The sequence below is a fragment of the Octopus sinensis genome, linkage group LG7 (genome assembly GCF_006345805.1).
Source record: "Octopus sinensis linkage group LG7, ASM634580v1, whole genome shotgun sequence".
NCBI classification, from domain to species: Eukaryota; Metazoa; Mollusca; class Cephalopoda; order Octopoda; family Octopodidae; genus Octopus; species Octopus sinensis.
The window spans coordinates 39,486,857-39,504,087 of NC_043003.1; the positions used below are offsets into that span (position 1 = coordinate 39,486,857).

A 17,231-nucleotide genomic window follows, 5' to 3' on the forward strand; every position below is an offset into this window, starting at 1 on the left:
GTATACATATATACAATGAGCTTCTTTCAGTTTCCGTCTACCAAATCCACTCACAAGGCTTTGGTCAGCCCGAGGCTATAATAGAAAACACTTGCCCAAGGTGTCACGCAATGGGACTGAACCTGAAACCATGTGGTTGGTAAGCAAGCTACTTACCACACAACCACTCCTGTGCCTATATTACATAAGCATTTTATAATGTTTCTTTCTTTTCTAGAAACTTGCCGTGTACCGGCAGCTGATAGCTCGTGGACCAGCACCAGTCCACAGACCACCACTTTGAGTAGCACTGCTATACAGCACATTGATCTATCCACACTCAATATCTCAGATTTATTTGGACAGTTCTTTTGTTTCAAGCTAGATGAGCTGCTGCTAAACCCTCCCAATAACTCCCTTCTGTTTCTTGGAGACTAAGTGCTATGAGTGGTCCCTCATGGTCCCTCATAGTTTATTATGAAAGCATCACAGACGGAGACAGAGGCAGAGACAGAAGCAAAGAGAACCAACCCAGATTGATATTTTACTGATCCCCCAGTAGATTGAAAGCAAAGTTGTCCTCAATGGGATTTGAACACAGGTGGCAAACTGGCTGAATAATTTGAGCATTAAAAAGAATGCCTCACCATATTTGTTCAAATTCTCTCCACTCTGAGTTCAAATCCTCTGGGCTCAACTTTGCCATTTCATCCTTTCAGCAACATTTGTTGGTACCAGTGCAAGGATACACCTGCTTCAGAACTCATTAATCACAAGTAGTGAGGTAGATGAAAAAGCAAAATTTGCTATTTTTAGTTACTTATACATACCCACCCTTACTTATAGTCATGAAATTTGGAATAGTGACATAATGAATATGACTGTAAATACAATGCAGCTGAAATGGGATTCCTCCAAAAGGTCTTTGGAATAATGTAACTCAACAAGATGCAAAGCTTGACAATCAGGAAATTGTTCTAGACTGACCCATTACTGCTCTGCACTGAGAGGCCACAGCCAAGGTATTAGGGACATGTAGTTAGAATATCTGAGGAAAGAACTTCATGACAGATTTACCAGAAAAGGCCAACAAGAAGGAAGCCTAAGGGTAGAAAATGAAGTGAGAGTGTTGGACAATATCCATAGCCTCAGTTGGTTTTGCCTGGGGATTCAGTTGGAATATTTGTTAATGGATGCTTCCAACAAGATCCTCTGAAAACTCTGCTCTCATCATGTCCCTCACAAGAATAGTTGGCTATAAAGGTGGAAGGATGGAAGAATGAAAGGGTGGATGGATGAATGGATGACGGATCAATTAAAAGAGTTGCAGTTGCTATTGTTTTTGTTGCTTCTTAACTCAATGCTAACTTTGATCAAAGACATTGACCATTTCTTTTTTGTTCAGGTATAATGTACAGACTAGAGTATTCGATGTGTCTTTCTTTGAGTCACTTTTTCTAGCAAATCAAGTGACCACAAAGAGGTTCCTCATTAGTTTGCATCAAAACAGTTTGTTAATGAATGCATAGTAGAAATGATATAGTACATACCTCCTCACAGATCTTTTCCAGTTTTGGCATCCAGCTTGTAGCTAAATGGCAATTCTGTAATACAACCCATGATCCAACAGTTATACCTTTTAGGATCATTTTCTCAGCTATTGGACCCTAAGAAAAAGAAAGTGTAACAGAGTTGGTAGCCATAGTTTTAGTGAGGTAAGTGGTAGAATGATAGAAATAGTAGCAGGGTTTACAACACAAGTCATAAAACAACATTACCAGTTATCACAAACTGACAACACCAGCACACACACACACACTGGTAGCCACATTATAACAATGCCAGTCACACAACACTGCTAATCCTACATCAATACCAGATTCACAACACCACCAATTACATAACAACACAACACTTCACACAGCAACAATGATTATGCTTCAGCAAAAACAAAACATTTAAAAAGTAAAGTCCAGATGGACGGATGCATTAGATTATTGATATTACAGTCAAGAACAGTACAGACTTGTTTATAGTATCAGAAACATAATATACTATAGAGAGTAGCCATCAAAAGAACCTCTATGCAGTTGACCGGTCTGTTAGAAATAGCTACCAAATCTTCTTCAAATCATACTCTACTGTTTTAGAAAAATGAGTTAATTCATATGATAATGCAAATATGGATATGCAATGTCTGAATTAAAGACAGGATATTTACAACTGCATCATTTTTCATCATGTCTGCAGTATCTGGCAACAAGATATACTATGTACAATTTGCTCTCAATACTAGATTTTTTTTTTTAAATGATAAGAAGTCAAGTTCTACCAATTCATCAACACTGAAACCAAATCACTACCTCCCAATTAAAGGAAGGTGATAGGAAGGAATGCCTAGCTAATCTGTAAACCATACATTACCTTCAAGAACCAGAAAAATAACTTTTTATCCAGCACATATTCTTATGAATCAAAGAGATGCAACTTATACAAGATATACAACATTTTGATATAAGCCTTCAATAAGTTTAACAATGTAAGCCTTTCGATATGTTTTAGGGTGGCAAGATGGCAGAAATGTTAACATGCTGGGTGAAAGACTTAGCAGTATTTCTTCTGCCATTATGTTCTGAGTTCAAATTCTGCCAAGGTCGACTTTGCCTTTCATCCTTTCAGGGTCAATTAAATAAGTACCAGTTACGCACTGGGGTCAATGTAATCGACTTAATCCCTTTGTCTGTCCTTGTTTGTTCCCTCTATGTCTAGCACCCTCATAGGCAATAAAGAAATAAATATGTTTAACAAAGAGGCTGAAATTCAGTCAATGTGTAGGTATAGGAATAAATACCTATATAAAACCATTCCAATTACAAGCCAAGTAAGTACACCACCTGCAGAAAACATTGGCAACATAACAGTAATTTTTCTTTGCATAACACTTAGCACTATATTGCATAATGACCAATTTTCACATAGAATTAAGTACTGTTGCCATGCACAAGTGACATAAGTCACATGACTCTGCAAACCTCAGAAGCTTACTTTATTTTTGTGTATATCCTACAGAGTATACTGGGCACATTTTATCATACCACTTGTGCAAGAGATGCTGTCTGCAGCTGAGGTATAAAGAGACCTTTCTACTTTACATCAGTTCTTAATCACAGATATAACCCTTCTGGACAGACAACCTGCACTGCAGCTTACAGAGTTTACATTTCACCTATGTATTCAACATTCCAATCTAGATTTGAGAAGGCAAGCTGGCAGAATTGTTAGCACATTGACCCCTGTGTTCAACTGGTACTATTTTATAGATCCCAAAAGGACAAAAGTACAGTTGACCTAGGTGGAATTTGAACTGAAAATGTAAAGACCATTTATATATATATATATATATATGCTGAGACCCCCTTTGGTCATGAATGACCATGGGATTGCACCTAGAAAGTTATCCTCCCAGGCACAAGTCTGGGCAAGGTTATTTATGGAAAACCAGCAGTCGCCCATGCATACCGGCCTCCCCTCTCCATGCCACCAGTGTTATCCATGGGAAAGGCAAAGGCCCATACAGCTTGGCACCTGTGACGTCACGACTCATTTCTACAGCTGAGTGAACTGGAGCAGCGTGAAATAAAGTGCCTTGCTCAAGAACACAACATGCAGCCCGGTCCGGTATCGTAAGCATTAGTATATTATTTTAGCATTAATATATCATTGTATTAGGCAAAATCTGTCATTTAACACTTTGCCCTGCTTCCCTCGAAATTGCCGGCCTTGTGCCAATATTGGTAACCAATATTTCAGTCTAGATTCAACAAATGGATGCCTTTACTATCACTTTACAGCATGCACTAGGTGCATTCTATCATTCTTTGAAATATAGCCTGAATATGACCAAAGACCCGCTCTATATCTACCAGTTATTATTCTGAGTCACTGCCCCACTCAATAGGCAACCTGCTATGTAACTTGAGGGGTCCTCATTTCTTCCTACTACTAACCAGAACATGAACTAGGTGCAATTCTTTTACTCTGAGGAGTATAAAATAATCTTTCTAGCACATTTTTATTTGGATTACATACATTTTATTTAGATTATAAACAATTGTATATAATAATTCTAATTGCATCAAAATAGAATGAAAACAAAGAGAGGGAAAATATCTATCAGAATATTCTCTATTGGAGTTTACAATTATCGTCATTTGCATCTGCTTTTCATACTTGCATGGGTTGCATTGTTCACGATAGTCCAGATCAGCTCTTATTTGGAATTACAGCACTCCTAGACAAGTCAAAGGACTATACTTTGCTCATACATTACATTTATGAATGAGAGATTAAAATTTCTTGATAAGTTTACAGAGAGGCCAAATACACAATTATACATTTCAGTAAACAATCACTGTAACAATGTTTACAGACAGATACTGATGATCGTAAGGAGGTATTAACACTTACCTGACCTTGTCCAAGGGATATAGTCTGTATCTTTTGTGTGAAACCTTTGTCTTCACCAAACTTGAGCAGTGCAGCCATAGGGTCAGCACCAGGGGATAGGACAAATATGAGAGGGGCACAGCAGTTTGAATCACCAAAAGAACCTTCAAGATCAAAAGTTGGGGGATCAATGTAAGCAGGGCCGAGGTTGTTGATAATGAATTCTTGCACTTTTGGTATCATTTTGTCAGGGCGCAAACATCGCAGGATGATCATGCATTCCATCTCAGTACACGCGTTAAATTGAGCAGGCACTGGCAAAGTATGTGGAGATGAATGATCATATATTTCCTTCCACAGATTTGGGTCATTTTGGACACCTAAACAAATATATACATATAAATACTCATGTTTAGAGTTACTAATGACAAAAAAGGTACTCAATATACATAATAAGGAATGAAAACAAGAGGCGGAATGTATTTACTTGTATAAAGTTGATGATCCACTCCCTAGCTATACATGATATACTCATTCAATCTTTAAAAGGATGACTACTGAAAAGTAAGATGGTAGAAATGTTACTGATTCATGGATCTCTTTGGTTTGTATAAGTCATGTGTTGAGCTTCAGTGTCTGATGGTTATTGGTGGAAGTCAAGGGAGGCAGGTTAATATTATTCAATTAGTCCAACAGCCATAGTGGAGATTACTTTTGTGTAATAGTGTTTGTGATTGAAAAACATTTTGCAACTGAATTTTTTTTTTTTTTCTTTTTAACCAAATCAATTCCTTCCAAAATCTCAATGATCACCTGACCTGAATCATCTCAAACAATCATCTTATATCCATATATCAGCAGACAAGTCAAAAACATAATTTATATAATCTACACATCAAATGACACAACAAACTTCTCTGTAAGACAACATCACTAAAACACACAAGAAAATAAACCTTAATATCTTTATTAAGGCACAGGCATGGCCGTCTGGGTAAGAAGCTCATTGTGCAACTGCATGGATTTGGGTTCAATCTCATTGTGAAACACCTTGGGCAAATGTATTCTACTATAGCCCCAGGTCAATCAATTCCTTGTGAGTAAATTTAGTACATGGAAACTGTGTTGAAATCCACTTGTGTGTGTGTTTTGTGTGTGTGTGTGTGTGTTTATAACCCACCACTGCTTGACAACTGGCATTGGTTTGTTTACATTCCCCATAATTTAGCCAAATGGTAAAAGAGACTGATAGAATAAGTACCAGACACGGTACCAGGCAGCGAGCTGGCAGAAATGTTAGCACACTGGGCAAAATGCTTAGCGGTATTTCGTCTGCTGCTATGTTCTGAGTTCAAATTCTGCCGAGGTCAACTTTGTCTTTCATCCTTTCAGGGTCGATTAAATAAGTACCAGTTATGCACTGGGATCGATATAATCAACTTAATCCGTTTGTTTGTTCTTGTTTGACCCCTCTGTGTGTAGCCCCTTGTGGGTAGTAAAGAAATAAGAATAAGTACCAGACACGAAAATAAGTACTAGGGTAGATTTGTTTGACTAAACCCTTCAAGGTGGTGCCGCAGCATGGCTGAACCAAGTAAAAGACAAAAGATTGAATATGGAGGCAAAAGTCACACAACTAAAAATCAAAAATAGCAGGAAGCACCTGACTATATGAACACTCTTCATCAGCCTTAAAACTTCTTTCTCTGCCCTAAAAGAAGGTTAATCAAATTCTCTGTCACCAAAATTGAAGTGATTTTAACCCTTTCATTACTGTATTTATTTTGAGATGCTCTGTGTTTCTTCCAATTACTTAAAATATAACAAAGAATTTATAGTAAAATAATTTAGTTGTCATTCAGCTAGTGTTGGGAACATAAATTGTGACTAAGGTTTTGTGAAAGATTTTAATTCAAAACTTATGAAAACAAGACATTTGTATTCAGAGCCAGAGCCGGTTTCAGCCAGATTGGTAACGAAAGGGTTAATCAGTGGAACATTTATTTCCATTAATCCCAAAATTAGAAATGCCAATGGGATTATAGTTCTATAATAACTAAGCAGTTAAAGTTATAGAAGATAAGTCAAAACATTTACCCAGTTTGACAGAGACTGATAGAGAAAAAATACTACTTATCTTTATTCAAAACTTTTTTACTGAAAGCTTTAGAATATGATACAAGAACAAACAACTCCTTCAGTCATATTAATTTCAGTATTGTCATGAATGCTAGAAAGTCACTTCCGTTTTTGATGACTCTAACTGGCTTTAAAAAAGGTGAAACCCTGTCTCTAATGTTTTGATAGAATAAGGTACTTAAACTAGTTGGCTTTTTCATCCAAGATGAGCTTCCACAGTTTCCATCAACCAAATTCACTCTCAAGAACATTGGTCAGCCCAACACTATTGTAAAAGACACTTGTCCAAGGTGCCACACAGTAGGACCAATCCTGAAATTAAGTGGTTACAAAGCTAACTTCTTACCCACACAGCCATGCCTGCAACTAGTGTTTTCTTTTTAAGTGACCGCAAAAGGAAGTAAGACAAAGTTGACCTCAAAAAGGATTTGATCTCAGAGAAACACAGAGCGACAGAACAAATATCGCAAGGTATTCAATTTGCTGTTCTAACAATTCTGCCAGTCCACTTTCTTATATCATCTTCGAACATTTCACTGTTGTTTCCCAGTTCTATCAAATTCAGAAGATTGTTATCCTCTTTACATTTTGATGGTGATTATTAGATTTCATGAAGTAGCAGATTTTATTTCCTGACAACACATATGATCACCCATCATGAGGTAAATAAAGGTTCACTGTTTCCATTGCTAATGTCACAACCTACAGTCATTATTCCACCTAGCTAATTAAACACACAGTGATTGATTGATTAATCCTTACTTGTCATGAACTCTTCGAGATTCAATAAATTTGAAGCCCTCACAATTTCTGCCCAACTTTTCTCAGTCAACCATTCAGGGGCTGGATTAGGGTATGGATTATCCAGAGCCACACCTCCAGTTAACAGAAAACGCCAAACATCTTCATCAACATTTCCTCTGGAAAAGAAAAGAGGACATTTGTTACAACTCTGTAAAAGAACACTAAACAGACAGTTGGCCACAAATACATCATGGGTACAACAGAAGTTAGACTCCTCAAACTGAAGATATTTACTGCATTGTTATCGGAGAATCTCTCATTGCCACACACCTTGGAAAAAGCATTAATTATCATAATTCACCATATCTTTTAGTTTTAGTCTAATTTATAGGTTCTATTGTCCAATAAGAGACACTATTAATAATGAATGGTCCGGCAGAAGATACGCATAATATCATCACAGGCATATTTTGATCAGCTTCATCTTCAATTGTTCAGTAATATATTATTTAATTCTTTAATTTACTTCAGTCATTTGACTGGCCGTGCTGGAGCACTACCTTTAGCTGAACAAATTGACCCCAGGACTTTGTAGGCCTAGTCTTTGTAGGCCTAGTACTTATTCTATCAGTTTCTTTTGCCAAACTGCTAAGTTACAGGGACATAAGCACACCAACATCGGTAGTCAAGCAATGGTAGAGGGACAAACACAGACACACAAACATATATATATATATATATATATATATATATACTTTATTGAGAGACTTCTTTCAGTTTCTGTCTACCAGATCCACTCGCAAGGATTTGGTCAGCCCAAGGCTATAGTAGCAGGTGCTCGAGGTGCCATACAGTGGGACTGAACTCCGATTCATGTGGTTGGTAAGCAAGCTACTTACCACGCAGCCAAGACTAAAGTTGTTGTAGCAAGAAAGGAAATAAGACACCCATTCCAGCTGGTAAATGACCCTGATCAATATGTAGACAAGGAGTGGGATGTAATTCCATTTGCAGCACCAAGTGTAACCTATGGACACATAAGTGATGCTGTGGAATTGTGGGTAGGTTATCAGATAGCATCACTTTCATGTGTGGTAGATGTGCAGGAACAATAAGTACTAAGAGCACATGAGACTTAAACTCTCTCAAAGGCCTCTTGAGGTAGTAGATAGTTTCTGCTATTTAGGTGACCAAATTAGGAATGGTGATGGATGTTCTGAAAGTATTCTTTCTAGAATAAGAATAGGATGGAGGAAGTTCAGAGAACTACTACGATTTTGGCAGCAAAAGGACTCTCTCTCAGAATGAAAGGTAGATTGTATGAGAACGGCTGTTACATGGTAGTGAGACATGAGCTCTGACTGAAGAGGACATGTGTAGACAGGAGAGGAATGAAAGTAGTATGTTGTGTTGGATTTGCAACATCAGTGTGCATGACCAACAAAGCACAACTGTATTGAGAGAAAAGTTAGAGGGACTAAATGTGATATGCAGGAGAGAAGAATGCATTGGTTTGGACATGTGATGTGTATGAGTGAAGATAGCTGTATACAGATGTGCCTGTCACTGAAAGTGGATGGTACCCGTGGAAGAGGGAGACCCAGGAAGACATTGGATGAAATAGTTAGGACTGATCTTAGGAGATTGGGGCTCACAGAGGAAATGATAATGGACCAAGATGTATAGCAATATGAGATTCAAGAGAAGACCCATCCATGAAACTGAATGCTAGAAAAGTTGTGTCCTACCCACATCTAACAACACACTTTTCACTCACTCTACCCTAAGAAACCAAACAACTTTTCTTCTAACTGCATCTTTCTCTTCCTTACATTCCCTCTTCATAAACTATGATTGCTTTCCAATCCCCTTTCTGGCCCTCACTGCCAAGCTCACTGTATTGCTACCACCCGCCACCCCACCTTCAAACCCTATTTTTCTACCCAGGTTCTATGCTCAGATCTTTGTTACATGTGAGTATACCCTACACCATCTCTCTTCTGCTCTCTCTCTATCTCTCTTACATTTTTGCTCTTTCTTACTCTCTCTCTCTCTTTCCCTTGGTCACTCTCTTTCTCCCTCTCTTGTTTTTCCTCTGACTAGGTAACCAAGTATCTTCCTTACATCAGCACACTTGTTTCTGGCCTCTTTCTTGTACCTCTTTCTCACTCTCTATCTCTTTCTCTCACTGGGTAACCATGTACCTCCTTTGTAGCAAGACACCTATTTCTGTCTCTCTATTTCTCTGTTACACTCTAACCTTTCATCATCTACTACTGGATCACTTCCTTTAATGTCCCCTCTGTTGTGGCAAGACACCTGCTTCTGTCTCTCTGTCTCTTTGTCACACTCTAACCTTTCATCCTCTAACTCAAATTCCCCTCCTCAAATGCCCCTGCCCCTCTCATGATTCCTTGTCATGTGAGTTACTTGGTTACCCTACTAGTGCTGGTGCTAAATTAAAAGCATCCAATCCACACTGTAATGTGGTTGGCGTTTAGAAAGGCATCCAGCTGTAAAAACCATGTCAAAACTAACCTCACCTGTGCTGGTGCCATATAAAAAGCACTGAGTTCACTCTGCAGAGCAGTTGGTGTTAGAAAGGGCATCCAATGACAAAATCCCTGCCAAAATAGACACAGTAGCCTAGGGTAGTTCTTCTACTTGGCTGGCTCCCTGTTAACCATCCTACCTAAGCGTGCATGGAAGATGGACGTCAAACGAGGATGAGAATGATGATGAATTTAAGTAGACAAAGATAGTTATGGCCAGTAAATGGGGTTACTCAGAGTTTCACATCTATGGCCAGTCTATGGGGTTACCCAGGGTTTCACGTCTTTGACCAATCCATGGGGTTACCTAGAGTTTCATGTTCATAAGGCGCTTAGCTTTATGGCATTTTTTCAGACGCTTATGGCCGGTGGCCTATGACCACTCTTTCAGATTTATGATTTACTGATGATATATATATATATGTATATATATATATATATATATAATATATATATATATATATATATATATATATAAATGGATCACTGGATGGATGTTGCAATACATATATACATACATTATACTGGACTTGAGATGCAGGCATGGCTGTGTGGTTAAGAAGTTTACTTCCCAACTACATGGTTTCAGGTTCTGTCCCCCTCCATGGCACCATTGCCTTGTGAGTAATTTGGTAGTCAGAAGCTAAAAGAAGTTATCATGTGTAAACACACACACACATACAGACATATATATGTACACCACACACACACACACACGTATGTAAATAAACCGTAAATCCTCGAGTATAGTTCGCCCTTGAGTATAATACGCAAGGGATTTTTAGGGGACTGTACCTCTGAAAAAACTAAACCTTGTGTATAATACGCACCCCTTCTCTAACTTGAGTCAAGGAGGTCTATATAACGTCCTTGGTTTGTAAAAATGTAAACAGTAACGTCCTTTATTATTATTGTATATTTAACATAATGCAAACATGTAACTTTTTTGTGCATTTTGTTTGCAGAAAATAAATAAATAATAGTAATTACATTTAATAAATGTTGTTTATTGCAAGTTATGGATGATTCTTTTATGACTTCATTGCTTTCAGGCTTAGCTTAAGGTATTTTTGCCCAACATCACAAAATGCGTCTGAATAAACATTGCCAGACAGCAAATAGAGTCTCGGACATCGCTTAGAAAATCATTTTCATTTTTAACCTCGTATATAGTATGCACTAGGGAATTTGACCTTTAAATTTTGGGGAAAAAATGTGGATTATACTTGAGGATTTATGGTACACTCTCTTCCTGCTGTCAACTTCCACTTATTTCTGAGCAAGGTAATATTTCCACATGGCTATACATGTTCTCAAGGAAGATTAGAAGCCTAGAATTGAAGGATGCCTCTTGTATGAGAGTGAAACCTATATCTTTCAATAACACCCTTAAATTAGGCTAAGCCACATTCTGATAGGACACTAAGCAACAACAACAACAGCAACAACAATATTTTGAAGAGGTTCAAAGTAATCCAATATCCAAAACAAATGAATGCTTACGCTCCTTTCATGAGCTCAACACATAAAATGAATGAGAAGAGAAGCTTGTCTTTCTCAAACAAAGACCGACACACATTCCGATAGATGCTGCTTGTGAAATACAAGTTGAGGTTTTCAATCCGTTTCTCAATATACGATGCTGATGGGCTGTTGGTTATACACTGTAATGTACAGATAAAATACAATTAAAGTCAGGTCATACTACATGTCACATGTTGTACTGACAGTACGGTCTTAATATCCTTACCACTATATTATCATCATCATCAACATATTATCATCATCATATCACCACCACCACAACATCATCACTACCAATGTATTATCATTGTCAGCATTATAATCTTACCCCATCATCATCAGCAGCAGCAACCTTGTAATTATCATTACCACCATTAAAATCACCATTATCCACATTACCATTGTTATCAGCATTGACATCAACTTTGTTAACCATCATCACCATCATCATCACTATCAAACCACTGCTGTTATTATTGCCATTATCGACATCGCCATAGCCACAGTCATCATCATTGTCATCGTTACTCAGAAAGATCGGAATTATCATTGCAATATCAACATCATCTTCTTTCTTTATTATCATCATCACCATTGAAACCAATATGACCATCATCAGCATCATCACTGTCATTGTCATGCTTATTACCACCACCACCACCACCACCACTACCAAGGCATCTAACACCACCACCACCACCACAACTATCCCCATCAACATATTTATTGTCATTATCACTATGGAGTCCTGAGTCCTGGTCACAGCAATTTTGGCATCCGTGCTGGTGGTACGTAAAAAGCACCAACCGATTGTGGCCATTGCCAGCTTTCTCTGGCCCCAGTGCTGGTGGCATGTAAAAAGCACCCACTACACACACAGAGTGGTTGGCGTTAGGAAGGGCATCCAGCTGTAGAAACACTGCCAGATCAGACTGGAGCCTGGTGCAGCCTCCTGGCTTCCCAGACCCCAATCGAACCATCCAATCAATGCTAGCATGGAAAACAGACGTTAAACGATGATGATGATGAACTGTTGGTACAATACCTGTCACAAGTAAGCTGGGAATAGATTTTATGGTCATTTATCAAAACTGATCACTCTCCACCTCATTGAAGATCTGCTTCTGAAGCTGGGTACTAAACCAATTTCTTCTTGTCTTCTCCATGTTAGTAGGAAGACTACAACACAGCACTATGAAACTGACAAAACACTCGTTAATTATAGTGTTACATTCTCCTCCCACCACTAGTCTGGCATCATACTCCCTGCTCTTGTGATATTGCATCCTCCTGCCACTACTCTCATATGTTACACTTTCCTACCAGAGAATTTTATACAAGTGGGTATTGGAAATTTCCTGGCTTTAGGTAAAAGAAAACACTAGAGGATCAGTTAATTATTTTATTCAACATATTACCCTTTCAGATTCACACACTTATCGCAACAGTTCTTTCCTTTTTTCAATGCCTTGTAAAAGAACTTGGAATGTTAGACCTCCAACCAGGCCTTTCGTGATACCTTTTTAGTGAGCTTGAAGCCCATTAATTTGATAAAATATCAGGTAATCCTTCAATAGCTGTAAGAGTTAATCCAATGAAAAAACAACAACAATTCGTGTGAGTTTTTGAGGCCTTCGTGTACATGGTATGTTTATTCCGATCCGGGAGGAGAGCATTCGTATGCAGCTTGAACTTTTAACATTTTACAGAACAGAATGAAGTTGAACAAGAAAAGGTTTTCGTCTTGCAGCCTTCCATGACTGGTATAGTGGATTCCACTCAATTCAAATCGGCGCGGGTAGTCTAGTAGCAGAGTGAGACGATGCAGTTAGCAGCAAGCTGCCTGGTGAGCAAAAGAGGTTGCTCTTTGGTCTGGTTGTCTATTTATCCCCTTTTCACGAGCGCCACCTCATTGTTAACGATGTGACCAGGGGAGATAACTCCAGATGACCCACGGTCGGGCATGGATTTAACTACAGTTGCCTACACCCTTAAAACTATCAATTTTTCAGCACCCATTCATACTTCCTCTGACTATAGAAGTTACATCCTCTCTGACCTCCACTTAGAGAGAAAAATGAAAAACCTTGTTTAATAACTGTAGCTGAAACTGACATATAAACCATAAGCAATATGATCTGAATGTAGTAGATAGTGTATGTGTGTGTGTGAATGCATTTGCCATGTAGCTGAGAAGCTTGCTTCCCAACCATGTGGTCTTGGGTTCAGTTATGTATGGATGCATGTTTCTGTGTTATGCAATGGGTGCGTGTTCGTGAAAGATGTAATGCTCCTGGTATATGTGCAAACATATATGTTGTTACATATATGTTGTTACATATGCTGTTTGTGTGTGTGTGCGTGTGTGTGTGTACGTGTGTGTGTATGTGTGCGTGTGTGTGCACACTTGTATGTGTGCATAGATGTATAAATAAATAAATGTATATGCATGCAATACAGAAAAGTGAAGGTTAAGTAAAGAAATCAGCATGTAGTGTATCACATGACAACAACACATGACAACTAATTGGTGTGAACATGTGATTGTAGACATGATTTTGTGTGACTGTAACAGAGGTGAAACATGTAGTGTACCACATGACAACACAGCAATCTATCAATGTGAACATGTGATTATAGACACTGCTTTGTGTGACTGTAAAAGATGTGAAACGATAACATGTAGTGACTGATATGATGCTATGCTATGGGAAGGCAAACAATACAAGCCTCAACATTTAGTGTACCACATGGTAACAATGTACAGTATCCAATTAGTGTGAACATGTGATTGTAGACATGACTTCGGGTGACAGTAAAAGTGAAACAACATAAACATGTAGTGTACCACATGGAAACAACACACAACATAGAAGGAAATTGAGATAACAGCCACATGTGTCTGAGAGCCATTTTAGTGAGTATGTGTGAGTATACATGTATGCATGTGTACATGTCCAAGTGTTTGTGTGTGCACTTATATTTTCAGTTTTTAAAGACCCCCTTCGGTCATGAATGACCATGGGATTGCACCTAGAAAGTTACCCTCCTAGACACAAGTCCGAGCAAGGTTGTTTATGGAAGACCAGCAGTCGCCCATGCATACCAGCTTCCCCTCTCCACGCCACCAGTGTTATCCAAGGGAAAGACAAAGGTCGATACAGCTTGGCACCAGTGACGTCGCAACTCATTTCTACAGCTGAGTGAACTGGAGCAACGTGAAATAAAGTGCTTTGCTCAAGAACACAACACGCAGCCCGGTCCGGGATTCAAGCTCACAACCTCACGATCGTAAGCTCGACGCTCTAACCACTGAGCCATGCGCCTTCACCTATATTTTCAGTATGTTTGTATATGTGTGTGTATATATCATCATCATCATCATCATCATTTAACGTCCGTTTTCCATGCTAGCATGGGTTGGACAGTTCGACCGGTGTCTGGTAAGCCATAGAGGCTACACCAGGCTCCAGTCTGATTTGGCAGTGTTTCTACAGCTGGATGCCCCTCCTAACACCAACCACTCCGTGAGCATAGTGGGTGCTTTTTACATGCCACCAGCACAGGCGCCAGAGGAGGTTGGCAAATGGCCACGATCGGTTGGTGCTTCTACGTGTCACCGACATGGACGCCAGTCAGGCGGTGCTGGCTTCCGCCACGTTTGGACGGTGCCTTTTACATGTCATTGGCACAGGTGTCTAAAACCACAACTTCCATTTGATTTTTATTTTGATGGTGTTAACGAACTTGACTCAACAGGTCTCCTCAAGAACAGCGGGCCACTCTACAATCCAAGGCTAGCACAGCAAGCCGTCCCACGAACCATGAACTCACTTCATTTGTCAGGTCCTCATAGTCACAGCATATCTCAGGGGTCTCAGCCTCCGTCATTTCCTCAGTGAGGCGCTACATGCCACCGGCACAGGTATCACAACTACAATATCCATACGATTTTTATTTTGATGTTGATGAACTTGATACAATAGGTCTCATCAAGCGCAGCAGGCCATCCTGCAAGCCATGAACTCACTTCATTTGTCGGGTCTTCGACATATAATGTATGTATGTATGTATACATACACACACATATACACAACAGGAAAAAGTGTTTTGCCGAAGAAAACAAAGCCCTGCTGATCTTGGAATGAAAACCACAATTTAACAATTGTGAGAGCAACACCCTGACCACTAGGTTATACATCTTCAGATATATAATGAATATAATGCAATAAAGCATAGTGGTTAAGTATCCCATTGCACTTAGAACAGCCAATGCAGAATTCCAAAAGTCCAAACATCCACAATGTTTAAACATATGTAGGAACAAATAATATAAATTTGTGTTTATTGTAACTTTGTGTGTGCATGTGTGTATTTGTATGTGTGTGTATGTTTGTGTGTGTGTGTGTGTGTGTTATTTGAATACTTGTGAATAATGATCAACAAAAGTTCAAACAAACCACATAAAGAAAAGAAATTCTTGAGAGACAAAAAAAAAATCCTCACCTCAAAAAGATGGAATATATTAAAGTTATGAAAAGGACATGCAAGATATGAAGGGATACAGACAGTGGAAAAGAAGGCGCAATGTAGACAGACAACAACCTGTAGTATGTGTGTATGTGTGTGTGTGTGTGCGCGTGTGCATGCATGTGTGAGATGTTGTGACGTAAGGTGATGAGACACGAGACATGACACAGTGAAGTTTGTGATGGAAGTGTTTGTGAAAGAGGCAGGCTGAGTGAGATGTATCAGAATAGAAGAGGAAATTCAATGAAAGCAAGGGGACAGTGGAGGAAGTGTGATCCTGTGAATGGACAGGGAGACAGCACTCGGGGTTAAAAGTGAGAGCATTGCATAACACAGACGGCAGATTGGGAGGACGATGGGGAGGGAGAAGAAGAAGAAGAAGAAGAAGAAGAAGAAGAAGAAGAGAAGAAGAAGAAGAAGAAGAAGAAGAAGAAGAAGAAAAGGCAGGAAGGAAGGAAGGAAGGAGGGAAGAGAAAAAGAAGAGAAGAAAAAGGGAAGAAGGGGTCATAAGAAAGAAAGAAAGAAAGAAAGAAAGAAAGAGGATCTAGAACCTGTAGTCCAAAATATGTGTAAACACAGTCTATATCCTAGCCTCTGTACAGAACAGAATCTCAAAAGAATCAAAGACACAAGAGAAGTGAGCATTTTTCCAATTTTATGTTGATTAGGGTAATAATTAGCTGAGTCTGCATCATTTAGTTCACATCATTTATTCTTTCTATTATTGAATTCTGCAGTAATCAGTAGCATGGAAAAAAGATGAGCTTCAACAATATTGATTATTCTCTACAATTCATGGAACTGATGCTTATCTGGAGGACCTATAAGGAGGGGTAGTGAAGTTCAGCCAGTACATTGGACTGGGCCTGTGACTATCTTCCAGGCTCATTCCTAAAAATAAACTCACAATCCCTTGAATTCTGAGATGATGCTCCTGTTCAGGGCTTGAAAGCATCTTTAATCTACCTTGCCAAACTTCTCTTAAAGGAATAGCTGTGTGGTTAAGGTGTTTGTTTTCCAACCATGTGGTTTTGAGTTCAGTTCCATCCCACCTTGGGCCAGCCAAAACCTTGTGAACAGTTTTGGCTGTGGGGTTAAGTAGCTTGTTTCTCAACCATGTGGTTTTGAGTTCGGTCCTATCCCTTTGTGTGGCACTCATCTTGAGCCAACCAAAGCCTTGTGAGTGATTTTGGTTGATGGAAACTGAAAGAAGCCTTTTGTGTGTGTGTGTCTGTGAGTGTGTGTGTGTGTGTGTGTGTGTGTGTGTGTGTGTGTGTGTGTGTGTGTTTGTGTGCGTTCATGTGCATGTGAGTGTGT

The 17,231-nt window shown here is 39.0% G+C and overlaps 1 protein-coding gene across 2 annotated transcripts in view; it reads right to left on the reverse strand.

Annotated features, from left to right (window-relative positions):
* LOC115214188 (dynein heavy chain 3, axonemal-like) overlaps positions 1 to 17,231 on the reverse strand; it is a 257,372-nt gene that overhangs the window by 26,127 nt on the left and 214,014 nt on the right. For both annotated transcript variants that reach the window (XM_036504718.1, XM_029783288.2), the window contains 4 exons: positions 11,364 to 11,524; positions 7,327 to 7,484; positions 4,447 to 4,805; positions 1,530 to 1,646 (listed from right to left, as the gene is read on the reverse strand). In XM_036504718.1, coding sequence (XP_036360611.1) covers positions 1,530 to 1,646; positions 4,447 to 4,805; positions 7,327 to 7,484; positions 11,364 to 11,524 — 795 coding nt within the window. The remainder of the gene's footprint in view (positions 1 to 1,529; positions 1,647 to 4,446; positions 4,806 to 7,326; positions 7,485 to 11,363; positions 11,525 to 17,231) is intronic.